We start from the raw sequence: 17,866 nt of genomic DNA, 5'->3' as shown, positions 1-17,866 counted from the left end.
TCCCCCGGGGCTCTGCTTCTTCCCACGGGCTCTCCTTGGCTGAGCCCCAGGCCATTTGCAGAGACCCTTTCCCAACACCCAGGGCCCTGGGCACCACACTGTGAAACAAACAAGCAGACGGAAAAACAGATAAAAAACACAAACAACTTCAAAAGGCAAATGACAAATTGGGAAAATCCCTCACGTAAGGAAGCCATGTTTCCTCCATGTACAAACAGTTCCTTCAAATCATTAACAAAAGGCCAACTGCCTAACAAAAACGGGCAAGGACTCAAACCACCAAGTCTCAAAGTGCTACGAGAGTATTACAGGACCCACGAAAAGATGCTCACTCCACTGTGAGAAAGGAAGCACAAACAGAAACCTCTCTCACTTCTCTGATGTCGGCCAAAAGCTGGTGCAGCCGTGAAAACGGGAAGTGGGCACACAGGGCCCCCAGCAGCGCTCCTCAGAGCCGGCCTCGCCCCATGGACCACTGAGCATGGGCACAGCCCGGCCAGACCTGGAAACCTGGAGACGCCCCGACACCATCAGCAGCACAGGGGTGCGAGTTAACGCTCACACGTGACCCCGCACATCCCTGGCACCTTCGGGCCGGCGGTGCTCTCTGTGCTGAGCCGCCCTGGCGTGTGCCTGCGGCCAGGGAGAAGGCCCTGCCTGGCCAGCTGCCGGGCGGACCGTGCGGGCACGGGAGTGGGTGTCGATGTGGGGCTGTGCCGAGTGCCCGCTGTACTGCTAACTCGCCCTGGGACGAGGGGCGCACTGCCCTGCCTAAGAGAGCCTCAGAGACAAGCCCCGGGGACTCGGAGCGCCATGGAGCTGGGCAGGGGTGGGGGGCCCCGGGGTGGGACAGGGAGCCAGGCCCAGGGCTGGCCCCTTCCAGAAGTCAGAACAGAGCCCATGGCCCCCCAGAGCATGACCCTTTGAGGGCCCTGGGCCCCCACAGCAGGCTCCCGGCCAGGCTCGAAGGCAGAGGCCGGTCGGGCCCATCCCCACCCACCCCTTCCGGCAGGTGCCGACTCCCGCCCTGCGACGACCTGCAGCCAGCCCCGGCGGCTCCCCAGACCCGAGGCCACAGCACCTCTTGCCCGCGCCGTCCACGGAGTCGGCTGGGGCCCTGCTGGCCGGCGTTCTCCTGCGCGCTGGCCTCCTGGCGCTGGCCCCCTGCTCTGGCTGGGCATCCTCCCTCTGCGGGCCGGCCGCCCCCGTGCTGTTCAGGTCCCGCAGCACATTGTAGTTGATCTTGTTGGAGATCTTCTTTTGCTCCAACATCTTCTCGATGGCCTCCCCAGCCGTGCTGGCCTGAATTGGTTCCCGTTTCTTGCAAGATTTCTTTGGCTGAAAGGGTAAATAAAAACAAGGACTCCTGTGGGGTGATGGAGCCTGCAGCCCACGAGGGGCTGTGTGGCATTGGGGGGGGCTCCAGGGGAGGGTCCCTGCGTGGTGAGAGGGGCAGGTTCCCGGGTGGCAGAGGCCTGCAGGTGGGGCCAGGTCATGGCCACCTGGGGAGCAGATCCAGAGGCTGAGGGTGGCTGGCGGCGGTGGCGGAGACAGCCCACCTGCCCTGGACCACCGTGCAGACCCTGGCCATGTCCCAAGGGTAAGGTGGACAGACAAGGGTCCCCTATGGGAAGCCACACAGTTAGGAGAGGACCCCAGATTGGAGGCACACACTCCCTCCCAGTGGGGAAGCCCACCCTCCTGGGACCCCAGGCCTGCCCCAGGAACCCAGTTCACGGCTGAGAGCACCTGCAGGAGCTCCGCTCAGACGCCTCTCGCAGCAAGCCCCAGCTCAGGGCCCCCCACACCGCCACCCACCTGCTTCCCAGTGCAGTGTGATCAGGGCAGGAGCCCCGGAGGCCCCTGACCCTGAGCTATGGGGTGCTCCCGGAGTGGGCAGGCTCCGCACCCACCCTCCCGCCTCCCCCACACCCCTCCTGGCTGTGAAAGAAGGGAGCACATGAGGCCGTTTTCGCTCACGATGGGCCCAGACTGAGGTGGGCTCGGCGGATGGATCCTCTCACCCTGTCGTCTACCCGGGCCCAGCTCCAGGCCCTCCCGGGTTGAGAGGGCCCCGCAGGGAAGTGCGGCCTTGGGGTGCCAGGTGCCGGGTGGGCCCGCACTGGCTCCTACCGCCCGCCACGCGCAGAGCAGGGCATTCGGGAGCTGCGGTGCCCCTACCTTGTGCTCCTTGTAGATGCCCAGCTCCTTCTCCCTGGCTATGCGCGCCTCTTTTTCTGAAAGGTGAACAGAGCGGCTGGCGTCAGTGGGGCCCATGCCTGGGCACGGGGGGGGCGCAGGCTGGCACTCACCCCGCTGCTCCCGCAGGTACTCGGCGTTCTCCCGCATCCACAGCTCGGCCTTCACGCGGGCTTCCGACTCGCTGAGGATGTACTGGGGACAGAGCACAGGGTGTCGGCTGCACCCTCCACGCCCCACACGTCTGACGGAGGGACTGTGCTCCCCCCCATCCTTCCCCAGGCTTGCGACTCGTACCCGTTAGCAGCACCACAATGTCGGGGCCTCTCTGGGAAGGACCCTCAGAGGCCAACATGGGAACAAGAGGGTGGCTGACACAGGGCAGGGGCTCTCCCCTTTAACTGAAAGGGGCTCCTGGCCTGATTGAGGACAGGGCCACGGAGTGCTGGTCTCCATCACCTGGACACCCTGGGATTCAGTGCTTCCGGCTGGGGGGCAACCCTGGGGCTGGGGGGCCGTCTGATCCAAGCACTCGGGCAGGACTGGCAACTGCTGCCCCACGCCCAGAGCCCCCGGGTGGCAGAGGCCCTCCCGGGGGTGCATAGCCCAGGGCTGTCCCGGGCATTCAAGGGGGTGAGGTGGGGGGGGGCATGAGGCTGCTCTGGAGCCAAAACTGGGGCAAGGGAGTCGTAGCGATGCCCCTTGGGGGGCAGGGGTGGGACAAGCACAGCATCAGGCTGGAAGTGTCAGCGACTCCAAGCCAGGAACCACCAGCAGCCTCAAGGCCAAAGGCAAGGGACAGGCCCTGGGGTTCTGGGGCGCAGGCCCAGGTTACCCAGCAGACACAGACCCTGCCCTCCACGGGCTGAGCAGGGGAGGAACACAAAAACCACTTACCTTGTCGATTTCAAGGTCGTCAATGCCGCTGAGATCCAGCTCACCATCTTCTGAGGCGTCCTCTAGAGGGAAGCACGACTGTCAGGGTCACTCGGGGAGCGTCTGCTAAGTGCCACCATCCCTGGGCCTTCTCGGAGCCCTGGGGCCCGACCAACTGGCTTCTAGAAGACCCGTTTCCGCCTGGACTCAGCAGGTCACGGAAACTTCCCCCAGGCATCCACCGTCTCTCTCTAAATGCTGCGCAGCTGGCAAATCCTCTTCAAGTCTTCCGGTGGGCAGCTGTCCACACCGAGTGCTCGGAGAAGAACGCAGGATGTGGAGCCACAGCTACGAAGAGGCTGGAGGGATCACCAGCGAGGGAGGACCGTGGGGGCAACTGAGCACGTGGGGCTGCCCTGGGGCGCAGGGGTGCCCTTCCCCGTAGGAAACGAGCTGGTTATCCACGTCAGGAGGGCGGAGGGAGGACATGGCGGCTGCTCTCGGCCCCAGGTCAGGCCATACCCTTTCCCGCCCCATGGGCTTCCCCTGCTCATCTCCCGGGTCACACTGGGTCACAGACCCCTCCCCAGCTACCCCAGGGTCTCTGCCCAGCACCCCCGGGACCTGCCCACTCTCCCACTCCCCCCAGAGGAGGTTGTCAGCCCCTCACTCCCGGGGCCACACCCTGGCGGCTGGACAGGAAGCAGGACTCTGGTCGGGCCCCAGATAGCTGCACGCCCTGAAGTGCAGACTCGAGCCTGCTTTCCCCCTGGAGCCGCTGCAGCACCAGCCTCGGGTGCAGCTGGGAAACAGGTGCTGTCCGCCCTGTTCTGGACCAGGCACCGCGGGAGACAGACAGATGGGGCTCCAGGCCCGGCTCTGCCTGGAGCTGCATGGCCTTGGGCTGGGCACTTGACCGACCCCTGGCTTGGCCGGAAGGAGATGGTAGGTTCCTTGGGGGCAGCAGGCACCCAGGTCCCCCCAGCAAGCAGAGGCCTTTCCTCGGGGCGGCAGGTGACCCTGCCAGCCCCTCACAGTCTCACCAGACATCTCCTCCAGGCCCCACTGCAGTGGCTCAGGCCGCGGCCTCACAGACAACCTCCGCTCTGACAGAGGGTCGGGTCCTGGAGGTGGGCACGGGCAGCACAGCTCTGGGCACAGAAGTGGGGAGGCCCGGGGCCTGGGGGGGCCGGGGTGGTGCAGAAACTCAGCAGACCCCCAGGCCCCCCAAGGACCCATGCTGAGCACCCGCTGTTACTTCAGGAGACGCAAGTCACCCTCAAGACCAGTCTCGGGTGAAAGATCTCACAGGGACGGGGTGCTGGCCAGTGGGCCAGGTGATGGCACCAGGGTCAGCGACACCCAGGCGAGGGGCGCCACTGTTGGGGCCAACGCCCGAGAAGCAGCGTCGGTCCAGCCCCAGGGACACGCTCCGCTGGACACGGAGGCCGTCCAGCCCCAGGGACACACTCTGCTGGACACGGAGGCCATCCAGCCCCAGGGACACGCTCCGCCATGGATGGACAGAGAAGGGAAGATGACTGGTGCATCCTGCTCCCATAGCCCTCTCGCAAAGCGGCCACAACTTCTCTACCACTCGCAGGAGGCCTGCTCCGCCCACTGACACCCAGCACCAGGGGACACACCCTCTTCCCAAGAGGCTGCTCCTGTCCCCCGGGAAAACCCACCCACTGCCCTTGAAGTGTGGCCATCCCAGAGGACAAGCCGGGGGGCAGCTGAGGACCTTGTGGACCCGCCTACTGAGGAGAGAGGCCAGCTTGTGTGCCCCAACCTCTGCCCCACCCCAGAGCACCCCCATTGACCCCTACCCAAAGCAGCCCCTCCTACCCGCCCCTGCCTGGCCCTGGGCACTCACTGGGCTCCTGGCTCTGGGAGGAGATGCACTCGCGGATGGGATCTGAGATGCCCAGGCTGGCGGCTGTGGGTAGGGGCCCAAGCAGGGACTCCAGGGCGGGGGGTCTGCTGCCCCCCTCGGTGCCTCCTGCCGCCCCCGAGCTGCCTGCTGGGCCTCCAAGGAGCTCCCGGTAGAAGTTCTTGTTGAGATGGCTGGCGGCGGCCTCCAGCTCCTCATCTTCGGTGTCGTCCTCACCCAGCAGGCTGGACGTGCCATCCTCGGCTGACCCTAGGACACAGTTCGCGCAGCCCCCGTCAGGCGAGCCAAGGGCCATGTAGAGGCACAGCCCGCCCGGCAGGAGCCCCTCCCCAGCATGCACCACATAGTTAAATAGCTGAGAAAATAAGAGGCACTGAGAGCCGGGCCTGGCAGCCTGCAGCAAGGAACATCATTCAGCAAATGGGCCAGAGCAACCAGACGCCCACGGGCAAAAGCAGGAACCTCAACCCACACCTGCACCTCGCCAGGTCCAGATGTGAGTCAGAACTCTGCATGTGTGAAAAGAAAACACAGGAGAGAGGGTTCGTGGCCTCAGGTCAGGCAGGCTTCTAAGATGTGATGCAAGAAGCACAAGCAATGGAAGGAAACAGCGACAAGAGAATATTCATCAAATTAAGAACCTCTGGTCTTTGAAAGATGCTGTGAAGAGAATGAAAAGACAACCCAGCCTGGGAGGAAACATTTGCAAATACATACCTGATAAAGGACTTTATCTAGAATATATAAAGAACTCTCAACTTCCATAACAACAAAACACACAGCCCAGTAAAAAACAGAAGACCACAGCGGGCATTTCACCACCGGACGTGTGGCCGCCGACAAGCACGCGAAGATGCCCAACAGCTTCAGACACTGCGGGAACGCAGATGGAGCCGCGACGAGGCACAGGGACCGGCCGACCCAGAGCCGGTGGCCAGGCCGCACTACGAGGGGACATGGAGGAGCTGGCGGCCCTGGTGCTGCTGGGGGCTGGGCGCAGCTGCTTTGGAGAATGGTCGGAGGTTTCTCAGGGCTGCACACGCACCGACCCCAAGGGTGTGCCTGAGAGAGGATGAGACGCAGAGGTTCACAGCACGTGTGGCCGTGGCAGCCCCAGGTGGGGAGGCAGACGCTCAGGGGTCCTCCCTCAGGCGAGACGGCCTGGCAACAGCTATGCACCACTGCTCCACAACAAAGAGGAACAAACCACAGAGTCACGCAAGAACAAGGGTGGATTCTGAAATAATTACAGAGTGAGAAAGAGAGAGATCAAAGAAAAGTGAGTACAGTTAGGGCTGCGATTAAAACAATGAAAGTGACAAGTGCTGGAGAGGATGTGAAGCAGCAACCCTCGCCCACAGCCGCAGGAGTGCAACACGGAGCAGCCCCTGTGGGGAAGGTCTGGTGGCTCCTCGGAAAGCCAAGGACAGACTTCCCATGTGACCTGGCAATTCCTCCACAGGATTATACCCAAAAGGGCTAAAAGCAGGGACTCGAACACACACTGGCACACCGATGTTCACAGCCACATTATTCACAATTGCCAAAAGATGGGAGCAACCCAAGTGTCCACTGGTAGAAGAATGGAGAAACAGAATGTGGTCGACGCATCTGAGGGAATAAAAAGGAATGAAGTTCTAGTCCACATGACGACAGACAAACCTGGAAGGCGTCATGCCGAGTGAAATAACCACATACCAAAGGAAAACATCGTCTGCTCTCACTGAATCGAAACAATTAGAATAAGCAAACTCATAGTCAGAAACCACAATATAGTTGACCAGGGGACATGGTGGGGACAGGGAAAGGGGAGTTAAGGTTCAAAATGTACAAGATTCCTATTTTGGTGATGGAAACGTTCTGCTAATGGACAGTGGTCACGGCAGCACATCACTAATATATATATGTAATCAGTAATTAACAGCACTGAAATATACATAAAGGGGAAACGTTAGGTCGTATACATGGTAAGGTAAGAGAATAAAAATTTTAAGACTAAACCCATGGAGCTGCATAACACAAACACTAAGCCCCGAGTTAAACCGCGGCCTGGAGGGAGCAGGACAACCATGACCCTGAGCAGGCGTCTACCCAGGGCGGGGGCCGGCAATCAGGGCGGTGGACAGGAACAGTTTCACGCAGGACTGTTCTGTAAACCCACGACTTCTCTAAGTAAAGAAAAATAAAAATAAAACGAGTACACACGACATGATTCCATGTCTAAAAATGTCTAGACAGTACAAGTGCCTGGTGAAGGAAAGCAGACCTGTGGCTGCCTGGGGATGGGGAGGAGCAGGAAGGTCTGCAAACGACAGGAGGACGCTTTTGCAGGGACAGATAAGTGCATTATCTGATTGTGGGGATGGTTCCAGAAGTGTGTGCATACGTCCAAACTTACCAAATTGTGCATTTTAAATACATGCAGTCTATCACGTGTCAGTTGTACCTCAGTAAAGCAGTTAAAAAATCACTGAAAGACACACTTTTAAAAAAGCACGCCTGAGAACGTGTTCCTCTACAGTTTAAATTGCCTTTTTTATACCTGTACTGACAGGCGCCCACGGCCAGCCCTCAAGCACGCCAAGCTGGCCGCCGGAAGCCCCCCAGGACCTGCCCTGCTCCCACCCCGGGGCCTCCGCTCACAGCAGCCTGTGTCCATCTTCTGCACCCGGAGGGAAACCACAGTTCCGCCAGTGGCCCGCAGTTACAAGGAGGCAACACTGGAGGGTACGTGGGGAAAAACGTGCCTGCTGCAAACCACGGTCTGCAGTTAAGAGTAAAACCTTAACACTTCCATCAACAGTAACAAATGTACCACACCAACACTGTGGGGGATGAGAAGTATGGGAGGATTAGGGTTCTCTTTTTTTATTTTTATTTCTTTCCTGGAGTAATGAAAATGTTCTAAATTTGATCATGGGGCTGCAGGCACAACCATGTGATAATCCTGTGATTGCAGACATCAGATGGTTTCCATGCTGTGCGACTATATCAATAAAACTGCATCAGAGAGAAAACATGGCGGCATAGAGAGAAGTGGAAAACTGTTAGTCCCCCCGGGAACAATTCATAAATGACCAAAAAACTAGTAAATAACCAGGAATAACTGCGGGGAGACAAACGTGACTGCCCACTCATCATCCACCAACCTGAATTGGGAGGAATGCCTGAGATCGCAGCATAAAATCTGTAAGTAAAACTGCGGACCCGCGCTGAGAGCCGGGAGCCGAGAGCCCCTCCCTCACAAAAGCTGCGCGGTGCTAGAGAGCAGCACTCTCCAAACAAGCTAGTGTACCGCAGCCCAGCTCCATCTGGGATTTTAATGTTAACTGCTAAGTACAGACAGTGACTCCTCAATGAGCAGACAGAGGCTTCTGGGGACAACTGACCTTGGGAGAGTCGGGGGACATATCTGTCTCAGGACGAGAAGCCCAGAGGCTGACGGGTGAACCTGGGAGCTTTTCTGTCCCTTTTGCTTTCTGTGGAGAAAACTGCAGCCACTTTCAGCCTGCAGCGCTTTACAGTAAAGACAGACTCAGCTATTTTAAAATCAAAATACTTTGATCAGCAGAGTCAAAGAAACAAAGAACTTCCTGATAGGCAGTGACCTCTTTGGAGGGGGCATAGCTTCCCAAAGGAAAGGGAGGGCCCAGCTTTACAGCCCGCCTTTCCGGAACCAGACCCCAAAGCCTGGGGGAGGAGAGCCACAGGCCACACCCCCTTACACAGGCGGTGACAGACTGCACCTGCCAAACAGAAAAGCACAGGTGTATTAATCCTCTAAGAAAAACCATCAGGGGAACCAGATACTGAATATTTCCTCCTTCTGTGACCTGAACCTGTTCTCATCTGGGAAAAACTGATTGGGGTGGCCTAGGAGGTCAGATGCCTAGACAACAGAAAACTACAACCTACACTAAGAAAAACAAAGCTATGGCCCAGTCAAAGGAACAAACATACACTTCAACTGAGATACAGGAATTTCAACAACTAATGCTAAATCAATTCAAAAACTTTAGAGAATATTTCACAAAAGAGATAGAGGTTGTAAAAAAAAACACTGGGCATACATACGGCAGAAATTGAAAGTTCAAGAAAACAACTAGTAGAATCTAAGGAAATGAAAGGCACAACACAAGAGATGAAAGACACAATGGAAACATACAACAGCAGCTCTCAAGAGGCAGAAGAAAACACTCAAGAATTGGAGAACAAAACACCTGAAAGCCTACACGCAAAGGAGCAGATGGAGAAAACAATAAAAAATATGAGCAACATCTCTGGGAACTTAAAGATGAAACAAAGTACAAGAATCTAAGTATCATTGGTGTCCCAGAAGGAGAAGAGAAGGGAAAAGGGGCAGAAGCAATAATAGAGGAAATAATCAATGAAAATTTCCCATCTCTTATGAAAGACATAAAATTACAGATCCAAGAAACGCAGTGTACTCCAAACAAAAGAGATCTGAATAGGCCTACGCCAAGACACTTAATAATCAGATTATCAAATGTCAAAGACAAAAAGAGAATCCTGAAAGCAGCAAGAGAAAAGCGATCCATCACATACAAAGGAAGCTTAATAAGACTATGTGAGGATCTCTCAGCAGAAACCATGAAGGCAAGAAGGAAGTGGTGTGATATATTTAAGACACTGAAAGAGAAAAACCTCCAACCAAGAATCCTATATCCAGCAAAGCTGTCCTTCAAATATGAGGGAGAGCTCAAAATATTTTCTGACAAACAGACAATGAGAGACTTTGTGAACAAGACACCTGCCCTACAGGAAATACTAAAGGGAGCACTACAGAGTGATAGAAGACAGGAGTGCGTGGTTTGGAACACAATTTTGGGAGATGGTAGCACAACAATGTAAGTACACTGGACAAAGATAACTATGAATACGGTTGAGAGAGGAAGGTGGGGAGCATGTGAGACACCACAAGAAGGGAGGAAAGATAAAGACTGGGACTGTAACTTGGTGAAATCTAGTGTTCAGCAATTGTGATAAAATATACAAATATGTTCTTTTACGAGGGAGAACAAGCAAATGTCAACTTTGCAAGGTGTTAAAAATGGGGAGGCACTGGGGAGGGATGCAATCAGCATAAACTAGAGACTGTAACTAACAGAATCATTGTATTATGCTTCCTTTAATGTAACAAAGGTGATATACCAAGGTGAATGCAGATAAGAGGGGGGGATAGGGGAGACATGTTAGACACTTGACATTGGTGGTGTTGTCTGACTCTCTACCCTACTTTATTACTTTTCCTTTTGCTACTTCCTAGCTGTCATTTTTTTCCTTTCTTTTCCCTCTCTACCTTCTTTGACGCTCCCTCCTGCCTTGTGGAAGAAATGTAGATGCTCTTATATAGATAGTGGTGAAAGTGGTAAACACATAAATATATGATCATACAGAGAACCATCAATTGTTTACTTAGGATGGGCAATGTCCATGATTAACTGTACAAATATTAGAAAACTCTTCCATGAACCAGAACAAATGTATGACAATACAACTAGAAGTTAACAATAGAAGGACATAAAGGGAAGAAATATATACCTATTGCAAACTATATACTACAGTTTGTAGTATTTCAACATTCTTTCATAAACAGTAACAAATGTACTATACCAACACTATGAGTCAGTAATTGAGGGGGGTTGGTTAGGATAAGGGAGGATTCGAGTTTCCTTTTCTTTTCCTTTTTTTTTTTTCCCCCATCTTTCACTTTATTTCTGGCCTGGAGTAATGAAAAGTTTCTAAAAATTGAACAAAAATTAAGTGTGGTACTTTCATGAGATCAAGGGAATAGATATCTATTTGGTACAGGATCTAAATTTTCTAAACAGTACAACTCTACAGTCGATTTGTTCAAACACCACAACTGCATGGAACTTTGAATAGGAAGTGAGATACGGTAGGTTAATATAGGCTGGAGTGAAATAGTGACACATCCTAGAGTAATTTGGACAGATAATAAAAAATATATTTACAGCCTCCCCCTCCCCAGCCCCGAGGATCTGGGGGAAGGTGCAGATGTGTTGGACATCCTCACCTGGACTGGTGTTGATGTTGTCACAAACATTGGGACTGGCGGTTTGATGTGCTGAGCCCTTGAGCATGGGACTTGCCCTTATGAAGCTCATTACCACAAAGGAGAGTCTAAAGTTGTATGTAATGGTGCTTAAGAGTCTCCCCCTGAGTACCTCTTTGTTGCTCACATGTGGCCCCCTCTCTCTCTGTAACTGAGCCATCTTGACAGGTGAACTCGCTGCCCTCCCCCCTACGTGGGACCCAACTCCCAGGGATGTAAATCTCCCTGGCAACGCAGAGTATGACTCCCGGGGATGAATGTGGACCCAGCATCGTGGGACTGAGAGTATCTTCTTGACCAAAAGGGGGATGCAAAATGAGATGAAATAGTTTCAGTGGCTGAGAGATTCCAAATGGAGTCGAGAGGTCACTCTGGTGGACATTCTTACGCACTATATAGATAACACCTCTTAGGCCTTAATGTATTGGAATAGCTAGAAACTACCAAACTCCAACCCAGCAGTCTGGACTCCTGAAGACAATTATATAATAACGTAGATTACAAGGGGTGACAGTGTGATTGTGAAGACCTTGTGGATCACACCCCCTTTATCTAGTGTATGGATGAATGGAGGAATGGGGATAAAAACTAAAGGACAAATGGGGTGGGATGGGGGGATGATTTGGGTGTTCTTTTTTCACTTTTATTTTTTATTCTTGTTCTGGGTCTTTCTGATGTAAGGAAAATGTTCAGAGATAGACTGTGGTGATGAACGCATAACTATGTTATCATACTGTGGACAGTGGATTGTATATCATGGATGACTGCATGGTGTGTGAATGTATTTCAATAAAACTGAATTTAATTAAAAAAAAAATTAAGTGTGGTGATGGATGCACAGCTGTAAGAGAGTACCAGGGGCAACTGATTGTACACTTTGGATCTTTGGATAATTGTATGGTATCTGAACAATCCCAATAAAAATTAAAAAAAAAAAAAAAACTGCATTAAAAAAAATCACTTCAGCCATTTTAAGCAGACGACTCTTTGACATTAAGTACATTGACAATACCATCAATGTTTCCAGCCTATGTTCATCATCCCAAATCCAAACTCAAACTCATTCAGCAGTGATCCCACATCCCTGGGAACCACCACTCTGCTTCTAGACTCTGTGAACCTGCTGATTCCAAGGATTTCTTACAAGAGGAATCATACAGCATCTGTCCTTTCAAGTCTGTCTTATTTCACTCAACATGATGTCTTCAAGATTCATCCATGTCATCACATTTATCAGGACTTCATTCCTTTTTATGTCCCTTGTAGGGACAGACACATTTTGTTCATCCATTCATCTTCTGATGGACACTGGGGTTACTTCCACCTTTTAGCTATTGTAAACAATGCTGCTATGAACACTGGCATACAAGTATCTATTTGTATACTGGTTTTCAATTCCTTTGGGCATATACCTAGCAAAAGATTTGCCGGGTCATATGGTAATTCTATGTCTAACTTTTTGAGGAACCATGAAACCGTTTTCCATAGTGGCTGCACCATTTTACATCCTCACCAATAATGTACAATTGTTCCTACTGCTCCACATCCTCTCCAACAGTTGTCAGATCTTTTAATAGCAGCCATCCTAGTAGGTGTGAGGTGGTATCTCACAGTGCCAATTTGCTTTTCTCTAATAGCTAATGATGTTGAGCTTGTTTTCATGTACTTATTGGCCATTTGAGTATTTTCTTTGGAGAAATGTCCATTCAAGTTCATGTACTACTTTTCTACTGGTTTATCTGTCATCGTGTTATTCAGTTGTAGTTCTTTCTATATTCTGGATATTAAACCCTTATCATTTATATGGTTCCCAATATTTTCTCCCATTCTGTAGGTTATCAGTTCACTTCCTTGATAATGTCCTTTGATGCACAGAAATTGTTAATTTAGACAAAGTCCACTTGATCTATTTTTACTTTTGTTGCTCGTGCATTTGGTATAAAATCTAAAAATCCACTGCCTACTATAAAGTCCTGAAGATATTATCCTATATCTTCTTGTACGAGTTCCATAGGATTAGCTCTTAGGTCTTTGATCCATGTTGAACTGATTTCCGGATATGGTGAGAGGTAGGTGTCCACATTCCTTCTTTTGCATGTGGACTTCCAGAGGTCCCAGCTACTTTGCTGAAGAGACCATTCTTTCCCCACTGCATGGACTTGGCACTCGTGTCGAAAATCAGCTGGCCCAGACGTGTGGATTTACCTCTGGACTCAGTTCCACTCCATCGGTTGGTGTGTCCGTCCTTCTGCCAGGACCACACTGTTCTATCTGCAATAGCTTGCAGTTAAGTTTTAAAATCAGGAGTGTGAGTCTCCAACTTTGTTCATCTTCAAGACTGTTTTGGCTATCTGGGGCCCCTTGCAATTCCATATGAACTTGAGGAGCAGCCTTTCCATTTCTGGAGAGCAGGCTGCTGGAATGTTGATAGCGACTGTGCTGAATTTGAGATGGCCCTAGGAGTAGTGACATCATAACAATAGTAAGTCTTCCAGTTCCATGCACATGGGACGCCTATTTATTTAGGTCTCCTTTAATTTCATCCAGGAAAGATTTGGAGTTTTCAGTGTACAAAGCTCTCACCTCCTTGGTTAAATTTACTCCTAGGCATTTTATTCCTTTAGATGCTATTGTAAGTAGAATTGTTGTCTTACTGTCCCTTTCACAGTGCCTATCACTGAGGCACAGAAACCCACCTGACATCAGGGTAATGCTGGCTCACAGAATGACAAGAAGTCCTCTCTCCTCTTCTAGCTTTTGGAAGCATTTTAGAAGGATTTCACCCCCTTGTTTAAATTTATTTTCTTGTGTTTGTGTGGTTTTGGAATTTTTTGTCGAGGTGATGGTTAAGTCCATGTGTCCACTTAGCCAGCTGATGGTGTCCAGCTGTCTGGTCAAGCAAGCACTGGCCTGCTTATGACTGTGAGGACATTTCATGGACTTAAATCATCAGGAAGTTGACTGCATCCATGGCTGTTGACATCTACAATCATCAACGGAGGAGATGGCCTTCAACAGTGAGAGACGTCTCATTCAATCAGCTGGAGGCCTTAGAGGGAGAAGTGATGACTTCAGCAGTAAGAAGGGAGACTTTCCATCTCTCCTTCAGCCAGCCAGCTTCTCCCAGGGAATTCATCGAAAACCTTCATCGGAGCTCCCCGCTGGCGGCCTGCACTATGGAATGTGGACCTACCCCTCCCCGCAGTCACATAAGCCAATTCCTATTAAAATAATCTCATAATACTTACATTATCTATATGCACAACCTGTTGGCTATTTCCCTAGAGAATCTTGACTGAAAGGTTGAGAGCTGGAACTTCTGAGTGTGATGTTACAACTCTGGAAATCTGGTTCTCTTGCCTCCCGAGGTTGGTAGGTTTTTGTTGTTGTTGTCAAGGACTGGAATCATCAATTTCTGACTTTTCCAAACTATTTTTGCTCCAAACAAGGAATGGAAAAGAAAAGGAAACGCTTGGGTGCTGACTCTTTGAGACCTCTCTGCTGCTTTTGCCCGAGGGAATGTGCCAGTTTGGATATATTATGCCCCCCACAGAAGCCATGTTTTAATCTAATCTTGTGAGATATTTGGATTAGGTTGTTTCCATGGAGATGTGGCTCACCCAAATGTATGTGAAACATTCTGATTGGATATTTCCATGAGGGTGTGGCCCTGTTCTAGTCTGCTAATGCTGCGGAAGGCAAAACATCAGAGATGGATTGGCTTTTATAAAAAGGGGTTTATTTGGCTACACAGTCACAGTCTTAAGGCCATAAAGTGTCCAAGGTAACACATCAGCAATTGGGTACCTTCACTGGAGGATGGCCAATGGTGTCAGGAAAACCTCTGTTAGCTGGGAAGGCACGTGGCTGGTGTCTGCTCCAAAGTTCTGGTTTCAAAATGGCTTTCTCCATGACGTTCCTCTCTAGCAAGCTTGCTCCTCTGCAAAACATCACTCACAGCTGCACTGAGTTCCTTCTCTTTGAGTCAGCTCATTTACATGGCTCCACTGATCAAGGCCCACCCTGAATGGGTGGGGCCATGCCTCCATGGGAATATCCCATCAGTTATCATCTACAGTTGCGTAGTGGGGCGCATCTCCATGCAAAAAACCTAACCCAAACGTTCCAACTTAATCCCCACTATTATGTCTGCCCCATAAGATTGCATCAAAGAATATGGCTTTTTCTGGGGGACATAATACATTCAAACTGGCACAGGCCCCATCCTAATTAGATCACTGGAGTCCTCTTAGAGGAGCAGGAGCAGACCCAGATGCTTGCTGACACTTGGAGACACTGGGAGATACAGACAGAAGGACGTTTGGAGACACTGAGCTAAGAGATGAAGCCCAGACTTTGCCTCAGAGAAGTTAAGAGAGACCCAGAGACATTTTGGAGAAAGCCATTTGGAAACCAGAAACTGGGAGCAAAGGACCAGCAGACGCCGGCCACGTGCCTTCCCAGCTGACAGAGGTACTCCGGATGCCCTTGGCGGTTCTTCAGTGAAGGTGTCCTCTCGTTGATGCCTTAGTTTAGACAATTCTACAGCCTTAGAACTGTAAATAAGCAACCTAATAAATCCCCTTTATGAAAGCCAGTGCACTCCTGGTATTTTGCATAACGGTGGCTTTAGCAAACCGGGAAGGGGGTCTGGAGCAAGGGCTGTCCTTAGCGGTGGCCCCGGGGCTCCTGAAGCAGCAGGGGAACAGCAGTGGTCAGAGGTCAGACTCTGGATGGCAGGGGTCCCGTGGCCCCATGGCACTGGCTGCACCAGGAGCCTGGGCTGCTGCCTATCTCGTGATTAGGGGATCGGGACAGGAGCCCTGCACAGCGGGGACAACTCTCGGTATTGACTGCAGTTTACCAGCCTCTTCCTCCAGCTTTGCTCAGGGTGCCGTGCGGTATTCCACTGGTCTGAGTTTCTAAACAGCTGGTTCAGATAGTTCCTGCCAGGCACAGCTACTGCTTCCTGGAGCGTCCTACTCCGCCATCTTCCCACCATCCTCCTCTCGTCTACAGTTTTAAACAAGCACCCCACCCCCCCCCACCCCCCACCCAGCTCTTGTGGTCAAAGAGAAAACCCAGCCTGAGGTGGAGAGGACCCTACGACACAGCGAGCACAGGCCACAGAACCCAGCACAGTGCTTAGAGGAAAGCTCGTTGCCTCAAATACACACAGCCACAAAAACATCAGAATAAATAAACCAAAAGTCAGAATACAAGGAAATAAACTGAAAGAAAGCAGGAGGAGGGATAAAAACAAGAGCAGAAATGACTGACTTAGCAAACAGGACAGCAGCAGAATAAAAAAGTAAATGCAAAAACTGGTATAATGAGAATATCAATAACCCAGCTAGAAAAAATACCGTTAACAGACATGCAAAACAAGAAATGATAAAAACAGAAAAGCAGAACCACAACCATCATCAGATACAACTATGCTCGACTCCATGCAAAAAGTGCTAAAACGATCTGGTTCTCCCAGTACCCGCCATGGTCCGCACCACCCGGCAGGTGCCCGCTCCGCCACCGCGGTGCCCAAGAGGAAGGGCCCAGCCGGAGGCGCCGGGAAGGAGGCGCCCGAGAGGAAGCCGGCATGGCCATCAGCTAGGCCTGCTCCTGCGGAAGCGGAAACAAAACCAAAAACACAGCGGCAGAGGGTAAGTCCTCAGACAAAAGGTGCAGCCAAAAGGGAAAAGAGGAGCGAAGGGAAAGCGAGCTGACGCGGCTGACCAGGAAACTCGGGAAGACGGACCTGCGGAGACGGAGAGACCAGGAAGGAGGTGCGCCCGGCCTCTGGGGCAGCAGAGGGGGAACGCCGAGCCCGGGTCTGAGCACTCCCCGTCCCTCCTCCTCGTGCAGCCAGAGGAAGGTTTCATCAACTATTTCATAAACGCAAGTTTTTAGCAGCGCTAGAGAAACACTTCTAACAAGGAGACTGGAATCCCACCTCATCCCATTTTTAAAGTGTAAATACTTTTTTTTTAAGAGGAGAAATCATTTGCTGGTTGTTTATTTTTTGGTACAACCAGAAAATACTGGGATATTGAATTACGGAGGCTTTGACTTCCTGGTTGTCAACTTCAGCGTTCCGTAGGGTGGGGCGGCAGTTTTTACACCCTGTACACGAGGCACACTACATGGTGACCTGGAGTCACGTCTTGCATTTAACGTATGTTGAACATTTAAAATTACTTCTATTCCCGTTTTTCAGTAGGATGGTTTGTTAAAACCGCTCCCTGATCTTGGCTCTCCCGGTCAGAACCGTGTGCACTCGGCAACATCCGTGGTTGCGGTCATGCAGTTTTCCTAGTAACTTTCTTCTATGCTGTGAAAGATCGGAAACAGGAGTGTGTAGCAAGTATGATGTTAAACTGTGAATTACTGGGAGTTACAATGTAACAACTTATCAACAGTTGAAGATATTGGTACTTGACATCCTCTTTGGGAAAACTTGTCTCCCAAATTTAAGCTGGAAAGTCACTGGAATAATTTTAGAAAAGAATTACAACTATGTGGCTTTTTAGATTTTGAGCACATACATTAATTGTGTACAGATCGTTCATAATGTCTGTGTGCTGATTCTCAGAACCAATAAAATCTCAATTATGAATGGAAAAAAAAAGTGCTGAAGCCCACACGGGACAGATGCCACCGGAAGGTGAGGGCACGACAGACTATCCGCCCCAACGGAAGGGGACTCATGACCGACGTCACCAAGATGGGGCCCCACGTCTGCTGCTGACAGCAAACCCAACGGATTCCCCATAGGCAAAGCGTGAAAGCCCTCCCCACAGGGA

The 17,866-nt window shown here is 51.4% G+C and overlaps 1 protein-coding gene across 1 annotated transcript in view; it reads right to left on the bottom strand.

Annotated features, from left to right (window-relative positions):
• Nucleotides 1-369: 369 nt before the first annotated feature.
• The window catches only part of BRF1 (BRF1 RNA polymerase III transcription initiation factor subunit), a 69,158-nt gene continuing 51,661 nt past the window's right edge, over nt 370-17,866 (bottom strand). Inside the window, exons 11-17 of the mRNA XM_037831618.1 lie at nt 4,952-5,218; nt 3,097-3,158; nt 2,313-2,394; nt 2,182-2,237; nt 1,001-1,338; nt 588-771; nt 370-510 (exon numbers count right to left, since the gene is read on the bottom strand). Of these exons, the coding sequence (XP_037687546.1) occupies nt 370-510; nt 588-771; nt 1,001-1,338; nt 2,182-2,237; nt 2,313-2,394; nt 3,097-3,158; nt 4,952-5,218 (1,130 nt within the window). The remainder of the gene's footprint in view (nt 511-587; nt 772-1,000; nt 1,339-2,181; nt 2,238-2,312; nt 2,395-3,096; nt 3,159-4,951; nt 5,219-17,866) is intronic.

This window comes from Choloepus didactylus, chromosome 4 (assembly GCF_015220235.1).
Source record: "Choloepus didactylus isolate mChoDid1 chromosome 4, mChoDid1.pri, whole genome shotgun sequence".
Classification (NCBI taxonomy): Eukaryota; Metazoa; Chordata; class Mammalia; order Pilosa; family Megalonychidae; genus Choloepus; species Choloepus didactylus.
This window is presented reverse-complemented; position numbering and strand designations above follow the sequence as displayed.